Here is a 15,911-nt window from a genome sequence, read left to right as displayed (position 1 = left end):
TCAAATCAAGTTAGCAAACTCAGAGGTCTACTGCGATTTAGCACAACATCGTGTGAATTCCCAGTGGATGCAGAGCCAAATGCATGAACGGGGAAGAGCCACATCAAACCATGCGACCGTAACACTCCACGACAGTCCTCCCTAGGGAGGCACTAGTTTGCCCACGCAATATAAATTTGACAAATCGTTACTAAGTGTTTTTTCCCAAACAAGTCCTCCTTTCCCTGCTCACGCCAGTTTTAAGTTTCGACATTGAGCGAGAGGGCCAGCTAGGGTGCGCGTTACTGCGCCCTCTCAGCACCCTGAGCATTTACCGTTACTTGTCCATAGCATACAGGGCACACGCAACCAAAGCTGCGCCTTGCTCTATCTAAGTAACAGTATGCCGCGATTTTAAAATACACGACCACACAAGCCAAATTCTCAGTGCTTCTTTACTAGTTCTTAATTCAACATGACAAGTGCATTATATCTTCAAGCGCACACTACGCCTTTCTCCACGTTGATTCATACCAGGGAAGACTTCAAAAATTTGTCTCGATGATCAACCATGGGGCAAGCTCAGGTCTGTGATGGGTGGATCCGTCTGTTTACCCTTGCACTAGATTGGTTATAAGCACCAAGCGTTCTGGGGTTGCTACGGGCTGTATCCGGGCTTTCACTTTATTTTGGGCCCAGAACAGTAGAGGAATGAGAAAAACTGGATGCACCTCTTGGTCTGTCTGAAAGGGGGGAGGGCCCAGAAAAGCATTTGTCATCAAATATTTGGTCTACCTTGTCAGGATGCAGTACACCTGGACCCTTGATAGGAGTCACATTCGAGGCCTGTGTGCAGCACAGTGTGTTCCAATCACCATCAATCAATTACAAAATTGTATAGGGATTGAATACGTTAGAATCTGGTGTATATAGGCATAATGTACTCTGAGTGAGCATGCACACCGCTACCAGAAATCATCAAGCCCTTACATGGACCCATACCACGTCAAAAGCAGGCTCATTTTTAATAACTCCACACAAAGAATATTCAGGGTCTATCAGTGTGTAGCATATTCAGGTACTCTAAGATACTTTCGTATTCAAAGGCTTCACCCACGAGCAGTCCTGGTGCACAGTTGGTTTTCTGTGTAGTATATAACCTCATTGGGACGGACTGCGAGTTTTTTGTTGAAGTAGCATGAGAGATTGCAATACCACGGTAGTGTCTTATGCGTGCCCATATCTTGGTCCCACTGGAGACTGGTCATTCATCAACCAACCTCCTGCAAAGAGGCTAAGTATGAAATTGCATAGAGACCTCACGTGTTAGTCAGATATACCCATTCCCGCACACAAAGGCCTCAGGTGGCTTCCAGCTCAATGATACAGTAACCAAGTTCTTGGATCCTTTGAGTACCAGCTATCCCCTGAGAGAGTTCCTCTACTACTTCCAATTCGACGGCTGCTGCCTCATGCAGAATCCGTACATACAATACAACACGAATCCAAAGTCTTAGCAAAAGTCAGATTATCCACTGTTTTCTGAAGGCCCCATTCCCAACGAAGGCCGGCAATAGAGCAGCAGCCCGGTACCTAGGAGGAAGGAGGCTCAATGCAGCATGATCGCACTCCTAGCTCTTTCCGTGAGGAAAATGTATACTTTTCGTGGCATCTTTTAGCTATTTGGGGATATTGTGAGACGAAGCTAGCACTGTACGATACGCTGAGGGCAATACAAGAATGAACTAAACAGCGTATGGCCCATACGTGTAGAGGACTCGCATGTGCCTCCGGCAGTTGCCACAGACATCCATCCCCCGCCATCATTCGGATTTGAGATCTTCAAAATAAGGGATAGGGCAGAGAACCCTGACGACGTCGAATGTCTTCCTGTCAGGGGAACTGTCCGTGTATGCCATGCCGATTGTGCCAATATTTCCAAGGCATAGGTGTCTAGCACACTCTCGCATGCTCTCACTCTCAAAAGCACGATTTTTCCTCAAAGCTCGGTTAACTTCTCCGCGGCCAGAGGTACCGGATGCCGGCATGCTCTGGTGATAGTTGGGTGGAGCAGCCTTAATTGCAGATGCCAGTATACGTGCTTCCTCGACCACAGATATTACGAATAGCTCTATAAATTCAAGGTCCAGTACCCGTAGCGTGCATGCTTCCGGTCCTCTAAGCTCTACATTTCCGGTTGCGCGATAGCTGCCAAATTATTTCTATAAGGCGTCGCCAAGCAGGATTTGTATGTTTCTCCCTTCTTTTTAGAGAGCCTGGCCAATCAGCTGCAAGGGCTTGCTACTTGAATCTGATTTCTTTCTGAGGAAGGTGATGCTGGCCTGTCGCGAAAAATGCCTTTTTTTCCTTATATCTTCGGGTTCTCCCACAAGCCTCAAAAATCACGACGCAGCACAAGCTTTTGATTGTGTTGCCATCCACCAGAATTTCAAAGGTCTAAAACGACAAAGTCTAAAAAACGGATTCGTGATCTACATGTCTTCTTTTGATGGTTGTAATTTATTGAATGCCAACAGATAGCGATTTAGGCTGTAAACACCTTTCGGAGGAATGCATCAGATAGATAACTAAAACAGCCGCCAAGGGATTCGAAGAAGAATACAATCACACTATCGTGTAATGATGCAAGGCTGGACAGATGATAGCAGCATGAGCAAACGTAGTCAGCTGGAGGGGCAGACAGTACACTCCTTTCTTGCTAAGCACGGAAAAAATGACTTAACCAAACCAACCTTTGAACTACTGAATATCCAGTTGAATGACGCTTCCGAAGGTATGAAGACATTTATCTTGCCATCCAGCCACCGACACACGATCTGCAAGGCAAGATGCAGTAGGCCGTACTTCCTCCGAATAATAAGGCTAACAAAGACCTTGTCTCACCCCTTTAGCTTGCTCTGTTAATTTTGCAACGTACGTGTGTGAAGCATCATATTGACTCCTGTATGGCATGCTAATCTTCGCCGCCCCAGAGCAGCTCCTGCTGAGTTTTAATTTCCTGGGATTCTCTACACAGCTCTTCGGGCAAATCACTGGCCGATTTTACCGTTATCGTGAGGCCTACATGGCCACCCCTGATATCATTGACTAAAGTGCGTCTATATTCTCTGTGCCTTGAGGCTGCTTGCTGCAGCCTCACAAAATAACGGGAACCAGACAATGTATAGAGTGTAACATGTTACCTGTACATGTTTTCACAAATGGTCCATCTGGGGACGTAGTGTTAGAAGAGGACCGATATGCGCGAGTTGCGTACCAAGTCCACATATTGACGAGGGCAGTCTTGCTGACCTACCAATTGTCTCCACTTTTACTAGGCAAAACTTCAATGGAAATGGGAACAGGAATTCTCCCTGCATACTTTGCCATTAGCGTCAATAATTGAAAGTAATTGTTCATTTTCCGGAAGCAGCACCCGAAGTGTATCCAAAAATACAGGTGTCCCCGACAATTTAGACCGCAAGTAGATCAGATCTTCCCCGACAGAATGGAGACTCGTTTTCGCGCAAATTGTAAAGGATACCGACTGCTTGAGTTTTCATGCGTGCAAGTTGAACTATCATTTGCACCTTTATGTGAAAAATTCTCACCCGGTAGCTGTCGCTGTCCTAGGCCATCGGGTCAGTTACACCTCTCTTTCAGTAGGATTCAGTTTTAGAACCTATTGTCCATTGTTTGCAGACTTCTCATCTCAAAACCTTTTCTGTTCAACAAATCAAGGCCCCAGAGCCGCACAATGACTGATTTTACCCTTTGTACGCGGATCACGACTCCTGTCTGTTTCAGTGATGCCTACCCTAGGCTGCCCGTGGGAGCTTTAACACTTCTTGACAGTGTACGCAACTTTAGCTAAAAGTAAGCATCTACTCACAGCTATTGGAAATACCTATTCGCCTCATCCACGAGCAATGCTGTTCTACCCACAACCCCTTCTTATAAGACCTGAGCTGCTCATTGGGCATCTTACTATTTCGGTCCTTCATTCTTCCCTCTCAAGACCAAATGCTGTGATCTTAACTACCCCTCCTTCCTAACTAAGTATTCCTGCACGGCGTATTTTCCCGCTGCAATTAGCTTGAGTTTCTGATGCGTGTTTACTGCGTTTTCATTGGGGTACCAAGCGTTTTCTTTTTCTTTGGTGTTCGTATAAGGTCTTTCTTTTCAGAGTAAAAAAAATGCATATCTCTCTGCAAATCTGTCTATTATATATGGTTTTTGCGCTCGACAAGAGAAGTCTTTCGGTGTCAGTGAGCTGCGCACTTACTTTAAACATCCCTTTCGACTTCTTCAATTCCTTCTTCTTATTAAGGAAGTGCTTCGTCAATATCAGCTGGATATGCGAGAACGCACAGATTTCTGTGACCAACGTTTAGCCTATTCTCATAAGCAGCTAGTCTAGATTCTTCAGCTCCAATGACCAATTCATTGGTCGGGGTCTTTCCATGGGCAGTTAGCACAATCTCATACGCAGCATCGTTCGTTGTCTCCTTCCGATGTTGCGCTACATCTATGGTGCAGCTCGAGCAGACTATACCAAGCGCGCCAAGAGCAAATGCCTTGATCTCAGCTTCTCTTGCTCCCTACCTAATTCTCGCTGCACGGCATCCTTTCCATCTGCAATTAGCTTGAGCTTTTGCTGAGTGTCTACTTCGTTTTCTTCATTTAGGGGGAGCACGGGGTGGGTCGGCTGCGCCACTAATCTTCTTGATCTTGGTGCACCCTTTTTCCATAGCAAGAGCAATATTTACAGTTATAAAAAGGTCATCGTGGAAAATGGTTAGGTATGGCACCCTCGGTTGCACATTATCACTTCTGGAAAGCGTGGTCCTCCTTCTTCTCTCAGTTCTTGCATTTTTCATGCCATGACGTTGTCATATCTTGCAGTGCCTTCCACAAAGCATCGGTTGCAGCGTTAAGTATATCCTTCGAACTCTAAGCTCAATCGCGGATTGGCTGAGCAGATCAGGATTGCCCCAAGCATTGTAGGCACCCAGCGGGATAGAGCGGGAACCCAACACCATTGGTCACAAAGACAGGTTAAATATTGTATACACTTTGGATTGGTTGTTGATATATTTGACACGTTGGTTGGGCCCAGTACTAAGGAGAATGGAGGAAATCATTTTTGTGGTGTAAAGTCTGAGCAGAGGCGTACTCTCTTCATGCTTTCATTTTCCTCTTGAAGTTCTCCAATAAGCTTTTCTACTACCCTAATAGACAGTTTGCTTACGGTCTATTTGTTCAACGCGACCTGATGCAGCAGAAGAGGAAAAGGCATGAAATTGACACTGTAGCTCAAGTGATTGTTGGTGCGCAGGACGAGTTTTGATCCAAAGAGGTACCATAGCGCTACGATGGTTCCTAGTACTACCATTGAAGCCCCGTCTGCTTAACAAAATGTATTGAGGGCTTTTTAGCAGTTTATAATAGCTGGTGGCGATACCGCAACCATAAGCGTCTTGCTGTTCCTCCAGGGGCCGTCTGATGCATATCAGGGCAGGATCCCTGAGCGCCACTACCTGAATCCTGAAAAATATTTAAATGATACTTGAAAGAAGTGAGCACGCTCCAGAACCTACGTAGTAGCCTGCAAACAGGCGGTAGCCACGCTGTGCCCAAGCCTAACATTTAGTGCGCTTGTTCATTTAGGGTGATATGGCCTTTGACTACTGCTGCCTGTAGCATTGGTGGAAAGGCCAGTGCTCTAGAACAGAGTGCCTCCGGAGATGAAAAGCGATTTGTACAGACAAAACTCCGAATGGAGGTTTTGGTGGACGCAGACAGACTATAGCAGAAAGGCGACCCCTGGTTTCACTAAACTTTGAGTAGGAGTTCCAAAATCTCCCGATAATACAGTGTGAAGTACAAGGCGCATACATCTACAGTGTGTAGTACGACTCTTCAACTGTCAATCTCTGTGAAATCTATTGTAAAACGGCCCGCTTGCCACTTGCCCGCCACCTTGCCCCGCGAGGGTGGATATAACCTCTACAATAGCACTGAAGCTTTGATTATTAGTGCAGCCCTCCATTAAGTGACCCCCAGTTACCCCGTAGGCCCAGCGCGTTCGCTTCCCCCCAGGTCCATTAAGCTTAATTCCGAAGACTTTTGGGAAACATGTTCCTCGCTTGTGGCTGTACGGTCCAGATAATTTGGTAATAATGTAAGCGCTATTGTAAATAAGTGGGAAGAAGCCACTGGGCCCAAAGTTAAGTCTGTTTGCAGAGGGAAAGCACCTTTGCTTAGATTTTTAAATCGAGTAGCACTTCTATTTATGCAGCAAGACAAAATTAGGGGAGGGCTTGGAAGCTTATGACGACTGTAAAATTAGCTAAGAAATTATCATGTTGGTAGAGCAGTAAGAGCATCTCGTTGGAAGCAACTTACTGAAATTCTGCACGACCCCTGCTTGATCCGACAACGCACTGAAGCATATTTCGTCAAGTGATTTGTGGACGCACGGTCGAGAGAGCTTACATGCACACTTGGATGTGCAATTAATAATACCAAGTTCATTAGCGGAGATTCCACCATCTCACTGCCATTTTTCCACACTCTGCAGATGGCATTACTACGTGCTTGTTGGTATAATGTTAATTCTTATCAGTTAAGCATTTAAAGCTTCAAATATCTGTTTTTGTCATGTCTTGTTGGCTGCTCTGTCGAATAATATATACGAGACCTATTTCATGCACGTATGGAGAGACTTCTTTTGCGGCTTAGCCCAAGCTGTGGAGCATCGGAGTGACTAGTGGCGCCGCAAGTGCCTTCAGGCCTTGTATATTTTCTAGGCTAAACATGTTTTGTTCTCACCTTTATCTAGCTTTCCTTGTATGGCAACGTAGGGATCGACTGGGTACCTACCGCGGTTTCGGACAAATCTCCCGAGCTGTGGAGTGTTTCTACTTTTAAGCACTACGTAAAATCGTTTCTCAAGTGGGATCGCTAGATACTGGACTTGCTCATCCTTCACTTCCAGCATATTGACGTGTACCTCGACCGGAATATTCAGGTCAATGCTTGCACGAATGTGCGTAAATATGTCCCCGGATACCCGAACCATTTTTAAATACCTTTGTTGTTTCTGTATTCAGCCATAGAATAACTGTGTTCAGAGCCGGTTTGACCGTAGGCGAACGGGCAAACATTGTATCCTTCATATGCCTTGTCCAGCACTGTGCCAATACCAGTATACAGCCGCTGTTGATCTGAATACTGGGCATTTGTGGGGCGTGCATAGCCCGTTCCATCACATTAAAGGCCGTTGTGAGGCCAGATAGAAAATTGGTCAAGAAGGCTTACTGCTTGCTCGTGGTGTCGTCGAGGGTGACAATTGTGTAATCTTGCCTTCGATACCAATGCACAACTGCGCATTCATAGACCTTTCACGATCACTATATCGCCCTACGCTAACGCCTAATTTAAATAAAGATACTTTTTCATAGTCTGCCTCTGCAGGATCGCAGTTCCTTAAGATCCATGTCAATTGCCATCAAGGGGGCGGGCACCAAAATAGACCTGCCTCACCCGAGCTGTCCGCAACATGTCCAAAAAGGCATACTTTCCCTTCCGGCCTTACTGCAAGGTTCACTAATAACCTACAAAAGCCACCAAAAACAGTCTCATTTGGGCGCGCGCGTGGATTGCCCTGTGTTCCTGTTTTCCCATTTTCCAGCCGTTCGCGGAGTGACCCGGTGTGATGTGTCGGTACAATAGGCATTGACAGGTCCAAAAGCGTGCCAATTGACTCTTTTATCAAACAAATATACTTAGATGATACAAGTTTTATGTCTATGGTGAGATAAAGCAAGATGAAGCGCAGGCTGCCGTGCGTATCGGGTTTGATAACGTGGATGCAAACATTTGACCGAAACGAACTACGAGACACAGCTTTTACGCGAAGTAACCAAAAGCGTAATGTATATAGGATGTACTTGCTAGAATTTAATATAATATCAACACAAATTCAGTGACGACGGATCCAACCTGTAATGCCGTGCCATTATTTCTATTCCTATATGTATCTATGCAGGCAGGACTTCAACATCAACAGCAGAGTCATGAACAGAGCACAGAATAAAATGAGCCAAAAACAGTGGCGATTTCGTTTTGCTCACCGATTGACTAGTAATCATTGATGAGCACTTCATGTGGGATTTGCTAAGTTGCAACGAAACTGGTGCATTGAAAAGCCAATGTGCTTACGACCTTGTAGCATGCAACATAGGTTTCGTAGTATGCCTCACTAAAATGGTCTCCTTGTTCATGTGCTCCAGCCATGGTCTCCAAAGACTAGAATCCGTGCGTATGCAAGGAGGTTGAGCACTTTCTTCTGAGAATGTCTTACCGTGAAGAGTCGTAATCACGTGTAGTCAAAAATAGGTTTGTACATAAGAGTCTGGGGTATTTTTCCAGCTACAGACAAGCTGACAATCCCACTTGCCACGAAGTTCGTCCGCGAATTGGCCTCACTGTTTGTTCAACGCACTAAAAGAGGAGAACATACAGCGAGCCTAGGGAACATAACGAACCAGGACACTTTCCCGAAAACTCCCACTGATGTGCTGTGACAGCAAGTTAGTCTGAGTGCAATAGCACTGCATATCAAAAGCGCCACTAATGTTGTTTGGCATAGCTTGATCACAGCCATCTTCTGTTGCTGTGTTTCCTAAACATCGCAGTTATACGTCTTCGCTGTATGACTGTCTTTTACTTGCTTGGGGAGCTTTGTGTTCTTTTTCCGATAATGATGCTGGTTGGCTCTGCGCTATTTAGCCGCCGCACCACTTGATACTCGAAAGGGGAATCATTTGGTTGGCTGAGCGGCTCAGTACGCTCGTTCTCCTGCGAAGCCATGAAGCACCCTGAAACAGTTCAAAGCCAAATTGCGTTAAATCAGTATAGACGATGCCTGTTGCACTGGCGAGCCCTCATAAATTTGTCTGCACGCCAGAAATAAAGGCACAGCCATTAACTTACCAGGCGGTGAATTTTACCGTCATTTCCACACAGCCGTGCTATGCGTCATCTGTATTTTCCATATTTCTCGGTTTCTTGCTGTTCATCCTTACATTTGCTTTCTATCAGTTCAAGTTCCTGCTGTTCCAATTTAAGCTCTTCCTCCCTCTCCTGCAAGGCTTTTTCAACGAATTTTATGTACGTTTCCAGCCGTTCCTGTCCACTAACGACTTTAGTGGTGTACACCGACAATTCATGCTGCAGGCGGCCTTCCTGTTGCTGCACTTCACGAGATAGGGATGACATTTCGGTATATGCATTGTTCTCAAACTGCTGCACAAGTGGCAGTATGTCCGTGCACCCAAGGTTAAGCTGTGTCGCCATCAGCCGAAACCTATCGACAAACAATGCCACTTCATGTCGCGCGAACAAACGGACTTCGTTTGGTAACCCCAAATATTGTTCGTCAGATAAAGAGCTGGTAATCACATCAATTGGTAGTTCCAGAACTTTTAGAGGCCGCTCTCTTCGTTCTCTTTCCAATTTTTCTAATGTCCGCCACTCGTTGACAGTGCGGTCCTGATCGCTTGACGTCCTCTTCCCAAAAGCTGCCTCTCCATTCTCTTTTTGCTTCAACCGCTCCACTCTGCGCTTTTCAGCCTCACCTTCGAGTTCTTGTTTAGTAGATCGAAAGTGACAGATCAATTCATGGAAAAAGAGGAGTACAGATTGCAAGATGGAAGTCTCCTCGATTTGGCCCAGCTTTTCCAGTGTTTTGATTTCAACGGAACGGCATGCAAGTGAACGAAGCAAGACGCAGACAAAACAGCTGAAACAGATTATGCCCATGAAAAACAAATACGGGAATAGAAACCCTCCCGCCATAACGGCGTCGGCTTGAAAGAGTTCAGATAGAGAGAAATAGCCTGTAGTCAGCCACATTGTGAAGACGAACGAATTTTTGACACTTGAGAAACCCTCCACTCGGCACCCGAACGACAAAAAGCACAAATACGAAAAGCCTATATACATGAGTGCCGCCCCCACTAAGACTTGCACCATTTCGCCCGCCGCAGACGCAAGTGTAAAGAACATGAGTGTCATGCGTTTGCTTCTGTGTCCAATCCTCAGCAGGCGCAGGAATGATAAGGTCAAGAAAACTGCCGCAATCTGAGAATAGGCCTGCAGTAATTCGCTGGCGGAACTGAAATTCCTGAAAAGCGTACTAGCCACTGAAGCCGCTTCCTCGTACGAGCCTCCTGTACCAGCAGCTGTCATGGCTGTAGTGAAATCCTCCGCTATATCGAAAACTTGGGAGTGTGGAGACGCGAATAGATAGACTATCCATACAAATATTAAGCACATCAAGATTGCAAAGCAGATAAGATCGAACGAATTGAAGAGATTGTCAACAAAGAAAACACCCAAACACGAGCCGAAGCCGAAGTCTTGGCGTTCCTTTCTCAAGCGCTTCCACAGATTCTGGAAATCTACAAAAAATGAGCTTCCGAAAAACAGGAGCAAGGCAGCAGTCGCCACCTGCAGAGCTACAGCAGCTATTGTTGTTGGGTCCCAAATGCTGTAAGGATGCAGCTGAAATTCGCAAACACAGCAAACAAACGGGAGAACTAGCTTTACTTTCTTGAAAGACATACTGGCGGGAAAGCTACTAACCAAATAATTATTCACGTAAAGGGGTAAGTAAGGTTCTGCAATTCTCACATCAAGGGCATGGACAGAAAGGGTAGGTGTAATAGTGCCACCGCGATTTCTCTTAAATCGTATCCAAAGCTCCAGCGCAATGCTGCCAGAATTTGGATTCAGTAAAATAAGATGAAACGCCAATTCCTGGGCAACGTCCCTCAAAATATTCTCCTCTGTTAGCTTCTTCAGGAAGCCTTTGAATTCACTAGGCTCAAACAACGGCTGATATTCGCATTGGAGCGATGAGCAGGTGAAATCCAGTTGTGTAGGATACACCACCTCAGAGCGCAGCGTCAGCACCACACGGACGGAGCGTGCAGCTACTGTACTGTTCCAGTTGCTGATCACCAGCTGCTGATATGGAACATCTGCACTCATATGCCACAGGAAGGTGACAGAAGGGTGAGCATACCCACGTTGAACACGTGGTGCAAAGGAAACATCTGAGTCAACTATCAAATGAGACACGAACAACCCACCAAGTGGCTTTAGCAACTCGGGAAAGATTTCAAGGAATAAATTCGAATCAATGGGGGGTGCCAGAAATGCCATGAGGCCCTGATCAGCGACGAGCCAGCTGTAAAAATCTCGGGCCGTATTTATTTCAAGTACAGATTGCATGGGAAAATAGATTGAAGCGGCTACATCCTGCAAACCTGCAGAAGAAACGTAAAGAATTGAGTTGAAAATAAAAGCACCCTAATAGAGATTCTCTCAGCTGATGAAGCTTGCGACATTTCAGCCAAAAGGTCCCACTCAAAGGACTTTTCAGCAGCAATCATCGAAAGAAGCTAAGGCTATGGGGTTGAGTAATGGGCAGTGAAATGCTGCAAGAGTTTGACGCGTACGCATACCTAGGAAAGCATCTGCACACGTAAATGTGACCGGATTCACTGGAAATGAGGTGCTTGCGACGATCGCACGAGCCATTGCCCCCATGTCTCCCATAGTATCCACAGAGAGCTGCATGAAGCCGGCACAGCAGGCTGACGCGCGAAGATATACATACATACGTCCGCCGTTGGTATAAGGTAGAGATCAGTGGCCCACTGCTTTGAGTCAGATGCATCGTTCTTTTCTCTTATAGCTTCTGCTCCTCGGTCAAGGCACCAGCACATCACAGCTTTACGCTCACTTGCAAGCTGGCTGTAGCAACTAAGATTGCAACGAACGCAACTATCAATAACTTTTTCCAAGCGCCTTCATGATAACTGTGGTTTTGGTGCATCGCCAGTGCATAGACCTGAGCATAATCATTTACCGTGGAGACAATACATGGACCTGCAGATGCAACCACGAACCTGAATATGCGGTGAACAAAGCCAAGTATCGCATGACAAGCACAGCAGTAGGGATCGCCGCCGTTTCCATTTAAGCTAATTATAAAGCTTATGACTACCTTGGCAACAGAAGGTGCTTGATCTGCGTTTGGAGAAGCTACGGCAATACGTGGCATGAAGTAGCAATCCGACAAGTCCGAGCTGGTCATTTTAAACTCGCGAAAGTAGCCGCATGTCTTGGAATATGTGTCTGCAGCATAATTTATGAGAAAATGCCAAAGCACTATTGACGTTGCCCACACCAACAAAAAGTCAGCTGACAGAGTCAGTACGTGGTCAGCCATGCTGAGTGCGCTGTACAGCCTTCCGCAATGTCGGTTAGAGATTAGAAGGCAAAGTATTCGCTAGAACACCTGGCGTAATTGCATGTAATCTGTGCACTGCTTCACCTTTGCTCGCTGGATCCACATACATGTTACGTACATTGTGCAGGTTATTCCTTATTTTTGGTGGATTTTCTATGCCCATTGTCTGCCAAACCCATGAAGGATATTCTGTCGGGGTTTTATAATATTCGCTGGCAGAGCTTTGGCTTTCCTCGTCCTGCTGCTTAGACCTATAATAGTCGATTCCCCTCTTAATCCGCCTTCGAGATCCTTTCTTTTTCATTTGGAGCTCCTTGAGCTCCTTTGTCTCTTCCACATCATCTTCTAGACCATTTCTGTTTGTTTCCGTGAGCAATGACAGCTTGTGCCCCTTCCAAGAGCTGAAGAGACCTTTACGAACTGCCGTCCAACTAGTGGCCACTGAATGCCTTAGCCATTCGTACCGTGTGGGGAAGAGATCCTGAACAAGGAATTTACAAACACATGTAAATGCACCTCTCCACGTTACGCATAGATGTTGAGCACAGTGGGCTGCACTACATAATACAAAAGAATAATGCTTATATGCAATGTGGAAACTTGACATGACGTCATGGGAAAGTTCAGGAAATTCCATGACTGATGACAAAGCATTTTCACACACAATGCAGCTGCTGTGTTGGCTCAAACCGTAATGGCAATACATGCGTGACGTACCTTGTTTTCGAGCTTATGCTTGATGGTGTTGTCCTCCAAGAAGTCAACACATATATCATATTTTCTCAGGACCACCGCAGTTAAGATGGTAAACCCAAATAATGAAAATAGTAGAAAAAGCGGTACGAAAAAAATCCCAGCAAGAACAGGATTAACGGAAGATACAATATACACATCGTAATTTCCAAGAATGCCACCCAAAAGAAAAGCCGCTGATACTGTCAAACTGCAAGAAAACAAGAGAAAAAGGCATGGCAATGTAGGAATAGATCGAAGGAACGCTGTAGCCGTTATACGGTGTCGAGTTGTTCCAGTGTGTCACTTGGTGAGATACTATTTAATCGAAAGCTTCATTCATCTATCCTGGCTAGTGTTTAGTGTACTTCAATGATAGCTTGCCTTTCGTAGTAGCCAGAAAAGGCCTCAGTAGCAGCGCCGAACGAGATATTTCCAAGAGAGACAAATAGCAAGGCAATAGCAAGCATTCCAATGCTACAAGCCAGTAAATTATACTTCACTTTACGAAAAGTCATTTCAAGAGATTTAGCTCCTACCGCTGAAATGGAAGGAAGCAACATGGCTATCAACATGCATCCTGTAACTGCGGCAAGGGAACCGAAGAAAACGAAGGACTGCTGTGCACAGTAGTTAGCATGAAACAGGTATGCGTATTCGCTGAGAAGATGGTAAAATCCATCCTCGTCTGATGCGGTCGGAGCTCCTGAGAGGTCAAACTGCCCATTTGCGCCCAGAGTTGGTGATACTTGGGGGGCGAGTTGTGCAATAATTTGTACAGCGGCAAATGATGAAAGCAGGCCCAGAAGGAGCAATATATGAAATAACAAGAGAGCAGTCCACCACCGCTTGAGCCAAACACCCAAGCCCTGCTCTTTTGCTTGAGTGTATTCGCATACCAAGTAAACCAGCATGATGAGCATAACTAAACCAAGAGCAGTGAAGCGTATCACTCTATTGGCCTGGGATGAGGCAGATACCAGTGACAATACCCTAATAAGAGGCCTTTGTAGCGTGCCTGAATACAGGAAACAGCAGCTCACCAAACGGCAATAAGAATTTGAAAAACCAAGATTTCTACTCAGTCAGCACTGCAGCCATTAGTGCGACGTACCTGAGCTGGTGAAAGAGAAAGGGACGACACAATGAGAAAATGTCTGTGTAAGTGGATTAACAACGAAAAAGTCAACCACTATGGAAATTGTCCGGCGATCAGCTATGACAGGCATGGGAACAAACCAGGGGGGATAACGAGAATGCGGTTGGGCCTGTTGAAGTGCCGCTTGGGCCGCCTGAGCGGAATCTGACTCCACAAAAATGGCGAAAAAACGTGTTTAGTGTGCGCAAACAACTGTATTTTAGGCTCTAGCAATTCTTAACTACCGCTAGCCATAAATTCAGAGTGGGCCGCCTGTTGTGGGTATAGCACTTTGTGTCACCTGCACATATGACCTGGTAATAACCTCCTTGATCATTAAAAGCCTTGCCTTCACCAGACGCTGCAAAAGGGTACGAATAAGTAAACCTGGAGCCAGCTGGGTTGGTGAGAGGATTGCTAGTGCGTAGTTTTGTCTCTGCAATTGATGAAGCTGCCGTTGCCTTGTTCAAGGGCCAAACTCCCTCGTACCCGAGGTCGAATCCGTCAACATCTTGTAGCTCAACCTAGAAATTCCACCAATAACAAGCCACATATGCGTTTCCTGGTGTCAGAACGCCGTAAGGTGACAATTAGCATCATGCATTGAATGCGGCTTGAGAAGACCAGGTAATTGGCGATGCATGGGAACTATTCTAGCCAAATTAAGTCTACAGGACCGTGTCACCAGGCCTTATTATGTCTTCTGTCAGTTGGGGCGGTTCACACACTTGCCGAAATGTTATTCTGAAACAATTTCCTATGACCCTTGCTAAGCCCAGGTTGCTTGTCTTTGACGCTGGCCCAAAAAGAAGGGGGATAAATCCATAGAGGAGCCAAGAGGCCACGTCAGCTTTGCTCGTTAATGTTAGCAGATTCAATAGCGAGCTTGGTTCAAGACTGATGGATACAGTTCTTAGTGAAGGAACTAATTGTTCAGCCTCTGCAATCTCGACACTAAGAGCGCTGAAGCTGGAGGGTGTGGGGGCCGGAGCTGACTCTAACGAGGCCACTATGCCATCTGTTGCCTCGTATAGCTTGGTAATCTCGAGGGCATAGGATAAAAACAGCAGAAGCATCGCCAGATATATCAGGGGCATAATGAGCTGTCCAACAGAGTTCCTCTGCGTTAACACATGCTGTACGTCTTCTACATTCCGAGCAGACTCTTCAAACCTAATGGGGAAGAGTCTCCGCCTAAACAGCTCCCTTCTTGCAAGCGGGGTCTGACGTTTGATGACATTTCCGAGACCAACGGAACTAGGATCCTTCAGCAGAAGTGCCTTCTCATGGTATCGTTGCTTCTCTTTCAACCCGGCATCAGTCAGAGAATTTTTCTCTTCTACTGTTCTTAAGGGCCCTCTGAAGTCTTTAAAGTCTCTGACCACTGCAGCAGCGGCTGCTGTTGCTTCCTTCTCCTGCTTCTGCCGCTCTGTTAGTTGGCCAAGCACCTGCCCTATGCCTTGCTGAAACCGGACGCTCTTAGGCTGCACCATTTTAATCACCGGCCCGTCCCCCTAGGCTACAGACCCATGATATTAATTCCCTAAAGCCATCGAAATATATCATGCCGCTTATCCAAAGGAACTGATAGGTTTCCGAGCCCTAGCTGAATCTCCCGCATGGTCTGCGGTGACCCCCTTGAGTCCCCGCATGCGTGTGTCTGCACCGGCATAAGAGAAAAAAGAATCAGCTGGTATTAGATATAAGGGGTTTTGCGTTAACGATGCGTGCAAC

General features: G+C 46.0%; 1 protein-coding gene and 1 pseudogene across 1 annotated transcript; both read right to left on the bottom strand.

Annotated features, from left to right (window-relative positions):
* Positions 1-1,802: 1,802 nt before the first annotated feature.
* LOC113147553 lies at positions 1,803-7,720 on the bottom strand (annotated as a pseudogene).
* A 1,304-nt stretch (positions 7,721-9,024) lies between these two features.
* On the bottom strand, positions 9,025-15,670 carry LOC34623561. Its single transcript, XM_026338494.1, has 10 exons — positions 14,906-15,670; positions 14,479-14,701; positions 14,154-14,342; positions 13,613-14,057; positions 13,004-13,250; positions 12,387-12,665; positions 11,517-11,625; positions 11,142-11,318; positions 10,681-11,030; positions 9,025-10,551 (listed from the first exon to the last, which is right to left on the bottom strand). The coding sequence occupies exons 1-10, from the start codon at positions 15,668-15,670 to the stop codon at positions 9,025-9,027; spliced, it is 4,311 nt and encodes a 1,436-aa protein (XP_026194279.1).
* Between the last annotated feature and the right edge of the window lie 241 nt (positions 15,671-15,911).

This window comes from Cyclospora cayetanensis, unplaced genomic scaffold (genome assembly GCF_002999335.1).
Source record: "Cyclospora cayetanensis isolate NF1_C8 unplaced genomic scaffold, CcayRef3 CcayRef3_contig_268, whole genome shotgun sequence".
In the NCBI taxonomy this organism is placed as follows: Eukaryota; Apicomplexa; class Conoidasida; order Eucoccidiorida; family Eimeriidae; genus Cyclospora; species Cyclospora cayetanensis.
This window is presented reverse-complemented; position numbering and strand designations above follow the sequence as displayed.

Coding starts and splice junctions, on each gene's coding strand:
- LOC34623561 (XM_026338494.1), bottom strand. CDS start 15,670: ATGGTGCAGCCTAAGAGCGTCCGGTTTCAGCAAGGCATAGGGCAGGTG. Junction 13,251..13,612: donor GCCGCAGTTACAGGATGCAT/GTTGATAGCCAT, acceptor GTTTTCTTGCAG/TTTGACAGTATCAGCGGCTT. Junction 11,031..11,141: donor CGAGTTGCTAAAGCCACTTG/GTGGGTTGTTCG, acceptor ATATGAGTGCAG/ATGTTCCATATCAGCAGCTG.